Source organism: Gordionus sp. m RMFG-2023, chromosome 1, assembly GCF_954871325.1.
Source record: "Gordionus sp. m RMFG-2023 chromosome 1, tfGorSpeb1-WG-v2, whole genome shotgun sequence".
Classification (NCBI taxonomy): domain Eukaryota; kingdom Metazoa; phylum Nematomorpha; class Gordioida; order Chordodea; family Parachordodidae; genus Gordionus; species Gordionus sp. m RMFG-2023.
In genome coordinates this window covers 7,885,985-7,900,382 of record NC_088775.1, presented here as the reverse complement: position 1 = coordinate 7,900,382, position 14,398 = coordinate 7,885,985, and the positions used below count along the sequence as shown (strand labels likewise).

The window sequence follows — 14,398 nt, the reverse complement described above, 5'->3', positions numbered from 1 at the left end:
TTTTTTATTCAACTGTCCTCAATCTTTACCAGTAAAAATAATTAAGAAAATGATTGGTATGAAATAAATAAATTTATGGGATAGCCTCTAACCAGCCGATCCGTAATCGTAACGCAAAAGCTTAGATTGCTTAGGCATCAGCCTCATCAACGCCGTCACGTGTTCCAGTAATTCGCCCGTCATCTTAAATGCCATTTTGATATAAATTACCAAACAAAAAATTAAATATTTAGATTTTTTTTGATCTAATCTCGTTATTAGGATCCGCTCCCCTCCCCTCCATTTTTCCTAAAATATTTTTTGTGATTTAACTAAAAAAGCTCTCTTCCAATTTATATAATAACTTTTTTTTGGAAAGATTTTGAATTTGAGGAATTAGGATAATATTTAAGGATCATTTTATATTAGAGAATCAGAAAAACCTCCTCGCCCCGTCCGAAAGCCGCAAATATTTAAGCCGTCATAACCGGTTGGGCAAAAAATTTAACGCGCCGGATCAGAGCAATTCGTACAAAAAAATTAAAGGGCGGGCCCTTGCAACATGTCCAAAAAAAAATCTTAACGCCTTACAAATCCCTGTTTCATATATTTAGTTTTATATAAAAAAAAATAAAAGGTTTTGAGGCGAACAAACCCTTTTTAGAAAAATTTAGGGAAATTATAAAGTAATTTGTGGTTATAAGTGGCCTCGGCCTAAATGAAGAAATAAGCGACTTTGTTTAAATTTATTATCAAAAAATAGCAACTCTTATATTATTTTAAATAACGCTAAATTGATGATCGTAAAAAACGAAAAATATGAAAACGGTGATTAATTGATGTCAGCTGATCGTTATTATTAATTACGTTATGAAAATCCTTCTTTTTTTTAAAAAAACTCGATTATTATAGAAAATACAATTCAAAAGAAAGCACACCATAATAGGCCGCAGAACACTTGAACGATGCGACACTTCTAGTGGAGACAGAACAGCTGAAAAAGTTATACCCTTCTCGAATAAGATCCCCCCCCCCCCACAGAGAGGTATCAAAGAGGATTGAAGTTGTGCTTAAAAATATCAATTTAGTTTTGTTACAAATATAAATTGTTTGTCTATAAATTTAGTTTTATTTAGCCTTGTACAAGATCAATTGTTTTAAAGTGAATGAATAAATGTTAGTTGTTGTTCACGACTTATATTATTTGGGATACAAGATTTTACAAAACACCAAAGTCATCTCGTATAAACTAACACCAGCTCTATGAAGGCTTTCTATTTCTACCTTATGTGTTTGAAGGATTTATAAGTAACTATACCCAATGCCACAATTTTAAATAATAAAAAAATAATGAAATTGACTGCTCGAATTTTTTTTTTAATATAAATTATCTAACACAATAAATAAATATTATAATCGAACTGGGGAACTTTACCAAGTCTTTGATCCGTTTAAGCAACTCCTGGAACACCAAAGCCAGGCCCCTGTAACCCAAGTAAGTGCAGAGCAATTTGACGTGAATAGTTCCCAAAAAACTTTTGTACGGATAAAATATGTAGTTGTACGCCGAATTCAGGGCCTAAGAAAAGGATATAAGATGTAAAAATTAATATTATTTTTTATAAGGATGGGTCTTGCCCTACATTCACAGTTAGCGAGAATTAGCGGCAATGTTACAAAAATGATTGTAAAATTATTATATTTATATCACATTTTTGTATACTTTACCCCGAATTCGCGCTAACATGTGAATGCGGGTTAATGTGATTCTGTAGAATAACATGAATATGTGCCGGTGAATAATAAATATGTTTTATTAACTTTATTAAATAAAAAATATATTTTATTAACTAACTTCCTTTTTCTTTTCTTAAGGTATAAATACCTTTTCTAAAATATAAATTAGAATATAAAACGAAATACAAAAAAGTAAAATAATATTAAAAAAGTAAGGTTACGCCGTTTATAAAATAAAATTAGATTATAACAAAAATAATAAAAGTTCAAATGCAAAAAACAAAAAATAAGATAAAGGAATAACGCAACATTCTCCCTCTTCTGATAATTTCATCGGAGAAGTCATAGAGAGTTTGTTGTTCAAGTGGTTTATAATTTTGGTAATCAAGTTGTATCACAAATCATCATAACGTTGGCTTGTCCAATCGTTGGTTTGTATAAATCGATTTTGCACGGTGGTTTGTTTAAATCGCAAGCTTGATATCCATATCGTAAATTGTCTCCATTAATCATAGCTTGTTTGATAGTACTCAATTGTTAATTATCATTTTTCCAAAATTGTTATTATCATAAATAAGTTGCGAATAAGAAATAATAGTTCGTCATAAGAATAAATGAAGAATGATAAATCAATAAGATTGTTATATTTTTAGCGTTTTAATATTTAATTTAGTTTATGCAATTTAATATTTATTTTATATTTTAAGTTACATAATCTTTTAAATAAACAGGTTTTTTCTTTATTCGCACAGGTCTAGAGATAGGTGTTATATCGTTATTATCAGTAATTTTTATATTTTTGTCCATACTTCCCTCCTTAAAAGAATCCTTAGAGTCATAGTTAATAATTGTGTTAAAACAGTTTCTAATTCTTATTTGATCTAAATGTCTCCTCAAAATACCTTTCTCAGTCTTAATTTGGAACAACATATCACTTTCCTTATGTGTGATTATACCTTTGCACCATTTATCATCACCTTGTATTTTATACCAAACAAAATCTCCTACGTTAAAAGTTCTATTTCGTGGTAAAGTAACGTTTATTTTATTCTTCTTTTCCTCCATCGGTTTTAATAAGTCCCATTTAATTCTAATATCTCGATTAAACATTCTCTGTGATGGTGTAACTCCTGTAGTATCATTACGCGTATTTCTGTAATTAAGTAAAAATTTGCTAAGTGCGATATCTGGGTCTATTTTAATATTCCTTTTCATGTGTGTTTTGAACGTTCTAACCATGCGTTCAACCTGGCCATTGGATTGCTGGTGATAAGCAGATGTAAGCACATGTTTAATACCAAAATTGTTGCAAAATTTTTCAAAATCATTACTCGTAAAGTTAGTACCGTTATCAGTAACTATAGTTTCAGGTATTCCGTATAGCGAAATAGTTTTAAAGATTTCTTTTAAAGTAACATTAGTCGTAATATTTTTAACAGGAATAATAATTGGAAATTTGCTGTAGGCATCGACTATTATCAACCAATTTTTTGTGAAAAACGGACCCGCATAATCTATATGAATCCTTTCAAACGGTTTAGTTGCCGAAACCCATGGTTTTTGTATCTTTATAGGATTATCGTGATATATATTACAATCATCACAACTTTTCACTTCCATAACAATATCATTATTTATGCCAGGCCACCACATGTAATCTTTGGCTAAGGATTTGATTTTTCCTGCTCCCAAGTGACCTTCATGTAATGACTGTAGTATAGTTTTTCTCATAGAAGACGGAATTATAATTTTATTGCTTTTGTAAAGACATTCTTTAATTATACTTAATTCCAATTCAATGTTTTTATAAATATTATTCATTATAGGTCTGTTGTTATTAATATCATTTATGACTTGTTTTAATTCCGTATCTTTCAAAGTTTCATCACGGATTTGATCAAAGTTAATAGGTAAATCCTCATATTCATTTATAATGGTTACATTTTCAATAGTTTCATCACGACATTCTTGTGGTAATCTTGAAAGGCAATCAGGAACAACATTATATTTACCGGCTTTATACTTTATATTAAAATCATATCCTCCTAATGTAATATTCCACTTCTGGAGTCTTAACGACATAGTGCTATTATCCTTAAGACCCTTGGTGAAGATGTGAACTAGAGGCTTATGGTCAGTAATAATTGTAAATTTTGTGCCGATTAAATATTCCTGAAATCTCTTTATGGCAAACATTATAGCGAGAGCCTCACGCTCAATATTGGTATAATTCATTTCATATTTTAATAAAGTTCTCGACGCGAAAGCTATAGGTTTTTCTTTACCATCTTTTTCAATATGAAATAGTACAGCTCCTAAACCACATTTTGATGCGTCAGTGGCTATCCCTATAGGTAATTCAGGGTTAAAATATGTCAAAGCAGGTGGAAGACTAATTAACTTCTTTAGATCATTAAAACTTTTAGAGTGTTCTAGATTCCAAGCCCATTTTTCTTTATTGACAATCTTATAAAGAGAATCGGCAATTTCCGCAAAATTGTTCAAAAATTTTCTATAGTAGCCAGCCATTCCCAGAAATGTTGATAATTCAGCAGCTGATTTTGGTTCTGGCATATTAATTATTGCTTCAATTTTGTCGTGATTAGCATGAATCCCCTTAGCGTCAATATCATGACCCAGGAACCTCACTTTGTTTTTAAAGAACACACTTTTATTAAAGTTAGGTATTAGCCCAAACGATGATATTCTATCAAACACTTTTTTTATGTTGTTTAGGTGGGCTTCATCGTTTTTTCCAGTTATATGTAAATCATCAATATAAAATATAACGTCATCCATGTCCCCTAAGATTTGATCCATAATCTGTTGAAAAATTGCAGATGAGGTCTTAAGCCCAAAAGGAAGTCTAGTAAATTGGTAATATCCCTTATGCGTAGATATGGTTAAAATATTTCTGCAACTTTTATCAATTGGAATCTGTAAGAAAGCATTTTTAAAGTCAATCTTCGTAAATTTCTTTCCTTCCGAAAGTTTAGCAATTAGATCATTAATTCGTGGTAGAGGGTATCTAAAGTCTTCTAGAGCTGGGTTTACAGTATCCTTAAAATCAGCGCAAAGCCTAATGCTCCCATCTTCTTTGTAGACAGCGGTAACAGGACTTGCCCATCGGACATCATTCACCGGCTCAATAATTTTATCATGTATCCATTTTTTAAGTTCATTACTAACAAGATTAATTTTTGAATAAGGAATACGTCTAGGCGGTATAATTTTAGGTTGGGCATCATTTCTTAAATGTAACTTGACACTTGCTTTGTTGATTGGCCCATTAGTTAATTTCGATTCACACTCTTTAATCAATTTTTTTATTTCATCTTCGTAATTAGTGTCAATATTTGCTATAAATTTATTTAAAATATTTTTGAAAGCATTGATCCACATACGTCCCAACAAAGCATTTTTACTTGATTCAACCACTACCGCTTGTAAATATTTGGACATACCATCATAAGTCACTTTAACTTGAGTAGTTCCTATGATTTTGATTAAATTCCCGTCATAAGCAGTGAGTTGTAGCTCGGATTTCTTAAGATCTCTAATACCAAGTTTTTTAGCCAGACCATGAGGTATGATAGTGTATTTGGATCCAGTGTCCACTTGCATACAAGTAACAACATCGTTCACTTTTACAGTAGTCATAAATGCGTTATCATTGTCATTAATCACGTCACCAGATAAATTGTTGACATTAAAATCATTATCATCTTTGTTCTTTGTAGAATCAACTTTCTCTTCAATAATTTCTTCAATATTCATGTTGTAATCATTATTGTATTGTATTTGCTTTTTATTATTTTCGTCGCCACTTCTATAATTATTTGAGTTGTTATTATATTGTATTTGCTTTCTCTGAATATTATCATTACCTCTATAATTATTTGAGTTGTTGTTATATTGTATTTGCTTTCTCTGATACTTATCATTACCTCTATAATTATCTGAGTTGTTGTAATAAGATTGGTAATTGTTACGATTTCCGTCACCGTATTGGATTTGTTTTCTTTGATAATTATCATACCATGTATTATTTCTACCATAATTCGATTGATTATTATTATTATAGCGACAATTGTTATAGTTATAATTGTTATAATTATCGTGGTATCGCGAATTATTATTACCATAAATGTATCTAAAATTATTATTGTAATTCCCATTTCTATATCTATTATCATAATTATTTCTAAAATTATTTCGAAAATTATTATCATTTCTACTGCAAAAATTTTTATCTTTATCGGATTTTTTATCATTATTTATATAACTTATATCATTATCCTCAGACTTAATATTACTAGAGTCCAGTTTCACCCCTAATTCCACCATCTGATTCAATGTAAGGTCAAAATTTTTGGAAAATTTGTATTTAATTTTATCGTTTAAAGTAGATGTCCGTAATTTCTCTTTTAATCTACTATCGTCCAAAAAATTACATTTCTTATGAAGTTTCGATACTCTAATGTACCACAGCATAAAACTCTCTGATGAGTTTTGTTGAAGAAGATTAAATTTATTAATTAAAGTATTTAAATTTAGCGCTGGTAAAAGATAGGTTAACTTTTTAATCACAATTTTAAGATCTAAAATATCGGTATCAGAACAAATTGCCTTAATGTCGTCAAAAACTTCGTCTGATAAATTATTAAGCAAAGTATTAATTGGTCGAAAAGTAATTTAATATTCTGTCTAAATAAATTTCAGTAAGAGGACCCACTAACTTAGGGATCTTATGTGTAAATTCTTGTTTAATTTCCATATTTAATTAATAAGACACATAAATAAGCAATTATAACATTTATTATTTTATCAATTCAAATTTTTGGTATAGCTATTCATGTTTTGGTAAATATACAGATTAATTCAATGAAATCATTGTCACCATAAATGTAATGTTTCCCATTTAACAATTCGAAACAATTAATCATATCTCTTAAGTTCATAAATTCAAACAACACGTCCTCCGTACCGTCTATCCTATAAAAGGTGACATCGGAATTATAGGTTAACTCAAACAAAATATCGTATATGGAGATTTGATGGGGTACATTAATTAGTTTGAAGGCGAACATAATTGATAAAAATAATTTTGAAATGACTTACCCTTTTTTTTATCCATCTTATATAGAATTGTTTGTACCATTTTATAATTTTTTTTATTAACCATATTTACAAAGGGAAAAAAATTTTATTTTTAAAAAAATTTTCCATAAGGCGAGTTTCTTTTGCCAAAACTGGAGGCACCATGTAGAATAACATGAATATGTGCCGGTGAATAATAAATATGTTTTATTAACTTTATTAAATAAAAAATATATTTTATTAACTAACTTCATTTTTCTTTTCTTAAGGTATAAATACCTTTTCTAAAATATAAATTAGAATATAAAACGAAATACAAAAAAGTAAAATAATATTAAAAAAGTAAGGTTACGCCGTTTATAAAATAAAATTAGATTATAACAAAAATAATAAAAGTTCAAATGCAAAAAACAAAAAATAAGATAAAGGAATAACGCAAGTCTACATGGTGCCTCCAGTTTTGGCAAAAGAAACTCGCCTTATGGAAATTTTTTTTTTCCCTTTGTAAATATGGTTAATAAAAAAAATTATAAAATGGTACAAACAATTCTATATAAGATGGATAAAAAAAGGGTAAGTCATTTCAAAATTATTTTCATCAATTATGTTCGCCTTCAAACTACTAAATGTACCCCATCAAATCTCCATCTACGATATTTTGTTTGAGTTAACCTATAATTCCGATGTCAACTTTTATAGGATAGACGGTACGGAGGACGTGTTGTTTGAATTTATGAACTTAAGAGATATGATTAATTGTTTCGAATTGTTAAATGGGAAACATTACATTTATGGTGACAATGATTTCATTGAATTAATCTGTATATTTACCAAAACATGAATAGCTATACCAAAAATTTGAATTGATAAAATAATAAATGTTATAATTGCTTATTTATGTGTCTTATTAATTAAATATGGAAATTAAACAAGAATTTACACATAAGATCCCTAAGTTAGTGGGTCCTCTTACTGAAATTTATTTAGACAGAATATTAAATTACTTTTCGACCAGTACATTATCGGACTCTATTAAAATTAATACTTTGCTTAATAATTTATCAGACGAAGTTTTTGACGACATTAAGGCAATTTGTTCTGATACCGATATTTTAGATCTTAAAATTGTGATTAAAAAGTTAACCTATCTTTTACCAGCGCTAAATTTAAATACTTTAATTAATAAATTTAATCTTCTTCAACAAAACTCATCAGAGAGTTTTATGCTGTGGTACATTAGAGTATCGAAACTTCATAAGAAATGTAATTTTTTAGACGATAGTAGATTAAAAGAGAAATTACGGACATCTACTTTAAACGATAAAATTAAATACAAATTCTCCAAAAATTTGGACCTTACATTGAATCAGATGGTGGAATTAGGGGTGAAACTGGACTCTAGTAATATTAAGTCTGAGGATAATGATATAAGTTATATAAATAATGATAAAAAATCCGATAAAGATAAAAATTTTTGCAGTAGAAATGATAATAATTTTCGAAATAATTTTAGAAATAATTATGATAATAGATATAGAAATGGGAATTACAATAATAATTTTAGATACAATTATGGTAATAATAATTCGCGATACCACGATAATTATAACAATTATAACTATAACAATTGTCGCTATAATAATAATAATCAATCGAATTATGGTAGAAATAATACATGGTATGATAATTATCAAAGAAAACAAATCCAATACGGTGACGGAAATCGTAACAATTACCAATCTTATTACAATAACTCAGATAATTATAGAGGTAATGATAAGTATCAGAGAAAGCAAATACAATATAACAACAACTCAAATAATTATAGAGGTAATGATAATAATCAGAGAAAGCAAATACAATATAACAACAACTCAAATAATTATAGAAGTGGCGACGAAAATAACAGAAAGCAAATACAATACAATAATGATTACAACATGAATATTGAAGAAATTATTGAAGAGAAAGTTGATTCTACAAAGAACAAAGATGATAATGATTTTAATGTCAACAATTTATCTGGTGAAGTGATTAATGACAAAGATAACGCATTTATGACTACTTTAAAAGTGAACGACGTTGTTACTTGTATGCAAGTGGACACTGGATCCAAATACACTATTATACCTCATGGTCTGGCTAAAAAAATTGGTATTAGAGATCTTAAGAAATCTGAGCTACAACTCACTGCTTATGACGGGAATTTAATCAAAATCATAGGAACTACTCAAGTTAAAGTGACTTATGATGGTATTTCCAAATATTTACAAGCGGTAGTGGTTGAATCAAGTAAAAATGCTTTGTTGGGACGTATGTGGATCAATGCTTTCAAAAATATTTTAAATAAATTTATAGCAAATATTGACACTAATTACGAAGATGAAATAAAAAAATTGATTAAAGAGTGTGAATCGAAATTAACTAATGGGCCAATCAACAAAGCAAGTGTCAAGTTACATTTAAGAAGTGATGCCCAACCTAAAATTATACCGCCTAGACGTATTCCTTATTCAAAAATTAATCTTGTTAGTAATGAACTTAAAAAATGGATACATGATAAAATTATTGAGCCGGTGAATGATGTCCGATGGGCAAGTCCTGTTACCGCTGTCTACAAAGATGATGGGAGCATTAGGCTTTGCGCTGATTTTAAGGATACTGTAAACCCAGCTCTAGAAGACTTTAGATACCCTCTACCACGAATTAATGATCTAATTGCTAAACTTTCGGAAGGAAAGAAATTTACGAAAATTGACTTTAAAAATGCTTTCTTACAGATTCCAATTGATAAAAGTTGCAGAAATATTTTAACCATATCTACGCATAAGGGATATTACCAATTTACTAGACTTCCTTTTGGGCTTAAGACCTCATCTGCAATTTTTCAACAGATCATGGATCAAATCTTCGGTGACATGGATGACGTTATATTTTATATTGATGATTTACTTATAACTGGAAAAAACGATGAAGCCCACCTAAACAACATAAAAAAAGTATTTGATAGGATATCATCGTATGGGCTAATACCTAACTTTAATAAAAGTGTGTTCTTTAAAAACAAAGTGAGGTTCCTGGGTCATGATATTGACGCTAAGGGGATTCATGCTAATCACGACAAAATTGAAGCAATAATTAATATGCCAGAACCAAAATCAGCTGCTGAATTATCAACATTTCTGGGAATGGCTGGCTACTATAGAAAATTTTTGAACAATTTTGCGGAAATTGCCGATCCTCTTTATAAGATTGTCAACAAAGAAAAATGGGCTTGGAACCTAGAACACTCTAAAAGTTTTAATGATCTAAAGAAGTTAATTAGTCTTCCACCTGCTTTGACATATTTTAACCCTGAATTACCTATAGGGATAGCCACTGACGCATCAAAATGTGAGGAGCTGTACTATTTCATATTGAAAAAGATGGTAAAGAAAAACCTATAGCTTTCGCGTCGAGAACTTTATTAAAATCTGAAATGAACTATACCAATATTGAGCGTGAGGCTCTCGCTATAATGTTCGCCATAAAGAGATTTCAGGAATATTTAATCGGCACAAAATTTACAATTATTACTGACCATAAGCCTCTAGTTCACATCTTCACCAAGGGTCTTAAGGATAATAGCACCATGTCGTTAAGACTCCAGAAGTGGAATATTACATTAGGAGGATATGATTTTAATATAAAGTATAAAGCCGGTAAATATATGTTGTTCCTGATTGCCTTTCAAGATTACCACAAGAATGTCGTGATGAAACTATTGAAAATGTAACCATTATAAATGAATATGAGGATTTACCTATTAACTTTGATCAAATTCGTGATGAAACTTTGAAAGATACGGAATTAAAACAAGTCATAAATGATATTAATAACAACAGACCTATAATGAATAATATTTATAAAAACATTGAATTGGAATTAAGTATAATTAAAGATTGTCTTTACAAAAGCAATAAAATCATAATTCCGTCTAATATTAGAAAAACTATACTACAGTCATTACATGAAGGTCACTTGGGAGCAGGAAAAATCAAATCCTTAGCCAAAGATTACATGTGGTGGCCTGGCATAAATAATGATATTGTTATGGAAGTGAAAAGTTGTGATGATTGTAATATATATCACGATAATCCTATAAAGATACAAAAACCATGGGTTTCGGCAACTAAACCGTTTGAAAGGATTCATATAGATTATGCGGGTCCGTTTTTCACAAAAAATTGGTTGATAATAGTCGATGCCTACAGCAAATTTCCAATTATTATTCCTGTTAAAAATATTACGACTAATGTTACTTTAAAAGAAATCTTTAAAACTATTTCGCTATACGGAATACCTGAAACTATAGTTACTGATAACGGTACTAACTTTACGAGTAATGATTTTGAAAAATTTTGCAACAATTTTGGTATTAAACATGTGCTTACATCTGCTTATCACCAGCAATCCAATGGCCAGGTTGAACGCATGGTTAGAACGTTCAAAACACACATGAAAAGGAATATTAAAATAGACCCAGATATCGCACTTAGCAAATTTTTACTTAATTACAGAAATACGCGTAATGATACTACAGGAGTTACACCATCACAGAGAATGTTTAATCGAGATATTAGAATTAAATGGGACTTATTAAAACCGGTGGAGAAAAAGAAGTTAGTTAATAAAATATATTTTTTATTTAATAAAGTTAATATAACATATTTATTATTCACCGGCACATATTCATGTTATTCTACAATTCTCATAAGCAAGGTCAAATCATAAGTTGAATCGTGATAGTCAATAGACCAATACAAGAAGAGAAGGGGCATAGCGATGGATGATCACCTTTGAAAGGTTTTTCATTGTCGTTTAACTCCACGATTAAAAATAAAAGGTACGATAAATAATTGCTTTTATAACGTTTGTTAAATGAGATAGGGGATTTAAAAATTCCAAACAATATATAGGCAAGATTTTATGTAAAAAGCAAAATAAAAACTTAGTCGTCCATTTTTTTTCTACGTTACATCATTTAAAAAAACATTTCTTCCAAGTTTTTATTATTCCAAAAAAGCCTCGTTTATGTTTTTAGTAAGCGCGAAATACCGCAGTGTCACTAAAGCAATGCCATGATTTACAAATTACATAATGTTCAGCTATACAACTATGATATCGTTTAGCGATGAATTAGGCCGCATTCATAGTGGCACCTGATCCGACACGATTTAACAGCTGATTGATTTTTTTAAAAATTTTTATGGGACCAATTTTTCCTTTATCAAAATCAATATTTCTTATATAATTAATCATGAATAGAATTAAGGATAAAATTAATATTAATAAAAAAAATAAAATGATCACATAAACAGATTTTAAAAATCAATCAGCTGTTAAATCGTGTCAGATCGGACCCGACTATTAATGCGCCCTTACTTATTGCGATATTTCGCGCTTACCATTAATAATTTTTTTCTTTTTTAAAAAAAGAAGAAAAGGATAATCAACCTTCGATCCCCAAAGATAAGCTTGGGAGGGTATCTGGCTAGGCTTTTTCCTGGCGAAATTACAAGGCGAAAAATTGATTTCTTTCGTTTTCACGAATCTTTAAAAATTTTTAATAAAAAACAAAGATATAAGGTATAAAATGTCGAAGTTTGGAAAAATATATTTAAAAAATTTTTTTATTTAGCGAATGTAGAAATTCGATTCTTCCTTTCACTCCTTTCCTTTTTATACGAATTTTTTCTTCTTCACGTCAGTGAAACTTTCATCTTATCCGCCATGGTAATCCTTTTCACTCATATATTTTTTTTATATTATTATTATTTGTTCTTTCAATGTCGTTCGAAATTTATAACTTAAAATTATATAAAAATTATCTTTTATAACAGTTACATTAGGTCCTATCATTTTTGGTGAATTAAATCCCAATGATATATAATAATAAATACTTAAACTGGTGATTCATTTAAACGTGCATCAATACCAATCAGCAGTTCCTAGCTGATTCGCATTCAAAGAAAATTTTCCCTTTTTCTCTAGGTTTAGAGAATTTGTCAGATCAAGACTTATTTATTATTTTTATTAAATATTGTTTTTTTATAACAGTTAGTCCTCATTCATTTTATAATAAGTGTGAAGTACAGCGATTTTACAAAATAAGGCAATTTTAAATTATATAAACTATGCCAAAGTTTGAGCAATATTTCGCGCTTACCATAAAGCGAGGCTTCTAAGTGTCGTTTGTATAATTGAAAGTATCTGCGGATACCGTTACTGCGAGTGTGGGACTTATATATCGGCACATCTCTAATATTAACCATTGTGGCATGAAAAAGGGAGTCAACAGTTCAGTTTAAAATGGGGGGGGGGGGTCAAAAACCTAGTTTAAAAAATGGGAGCTAAATAAACCCCTTTTTACCAGTCGCGTTTTAACGGTTTTTTCATATTTGGGGAAGGGAAATATATATTTTTTAAAAGGTTTAAGCGGGGAAGAAGCACCTATTGGTAGTGGAGTTGTAACAATAATTGACCAAGAAATCGTTGAAGAGCTCACAAAGCACGTGATTCGTTACGATGTCAGCTTCGATGCCCTCGAAGTTAGTATAATTTGTATCGGTATTTTGTCGGTTGACTTCCGAAAGGATGTCATCGAAATCGGGCAAAATCAGGTAACGAGAAAGGGAATTGTAGGCCAACTTGTTTATCTCGATCAAAGTATCGAATTCCTTTTTTGTTTTGGAAAGTAAATGAATGGAAAATAAATGTTTTGGTTTTGGTCATTTGTATTTTTCTAATTTCTCACGTGATAAGGCTAATTTTTTTTTGATTCGCCATTATTGATGCTAAATGTTTACACTTATAGTGCTCACAAATTGAGCGTTTACGTTTTGCCGTAATTTTTAAATTAAAAAAAAAGTAACGCGTCCTTGTTTAAATTGAGGTTGTCTTTTTATTAATATCCGTCGATTCAAATTTGAATAAGTTCTAAAAAAAAGGATTTGTCTTTAAAAATTATATTATCGTCTGCGTTCTTATTTCTTTAATTTCTAAATATTCCTTTTAGGATATAAGTAAGTTATTTATTACATTTTATATAATATTAACGATAAATAAAAAAAGTATTGAAAAAGCAAACATGTTTGCGATTTTTTAAATGGTTGCTAACGCCAAACGATAATTTTACCCCTTAGCAACGAGGACATTTGAAAGGCATTAGTTTAAAAGCTCAATTTGTTCGCACTATTAAATCATTTTTTGGATTAAAAATTTTACGCTGCATAATTTCCAAAAAATTCCTAAATGAATTGGGTTTCAATTTTATATTGTCCAAGAGATCATTTACGATTTTAACCATTGTATTTTAACTAAATTTATATTATACAGAAGAATTTATTTACACAATGAGCCAGGCTAGTGTAAGGGTTCATTCACAGTAAAGAGCGACAGCGACACGACAATATACAAATATATGTAATTACCAATGACTATTCATAGTGAGCTTTTGCGACGCTACACGACATTCCCGCCAGATTTGTCTCATTAAACATTAAAATCAAGTTAGGGTGCATTCACAGTAAAGAGTGACAGC

The 14,398-nt window shown here is 29.5% G+C and overlaps 1 protein-coding gene across 1 annotated transcript in view; it reads right to left on the bottom strand.

Annotated features, from left to right (window-relative positions):
• The window catches only part of LOC135931793 (cytoplasmic FMR1-interacting protein-like), a 56,402-nt gene that overhangs the window by 13,702 nt on the left and 28,302 nt on the right, over positions 1–14,398 (bottom strand). The window contains exons 20-23 of the mRNA XM_065469084.1: positions 13,309–13,535; positions 12,313–12,409; positions 1,415–1,558; positions 93–183 (exon numbers count right to left, since the gene is read on the bottom strand). Coding sequence (XP_065325156.1) covers positions 93–183; positions 1,415–1,558; positions 12,313–12,409; positions 13,309–13,535 — 559 coding nt within the window. The remainder of the gene's footprint in view (positions 1–92; positions 184–1,414; positions 1,559–12,312; positions 12,410–13,308; positions 13,536–14,398) is intronic.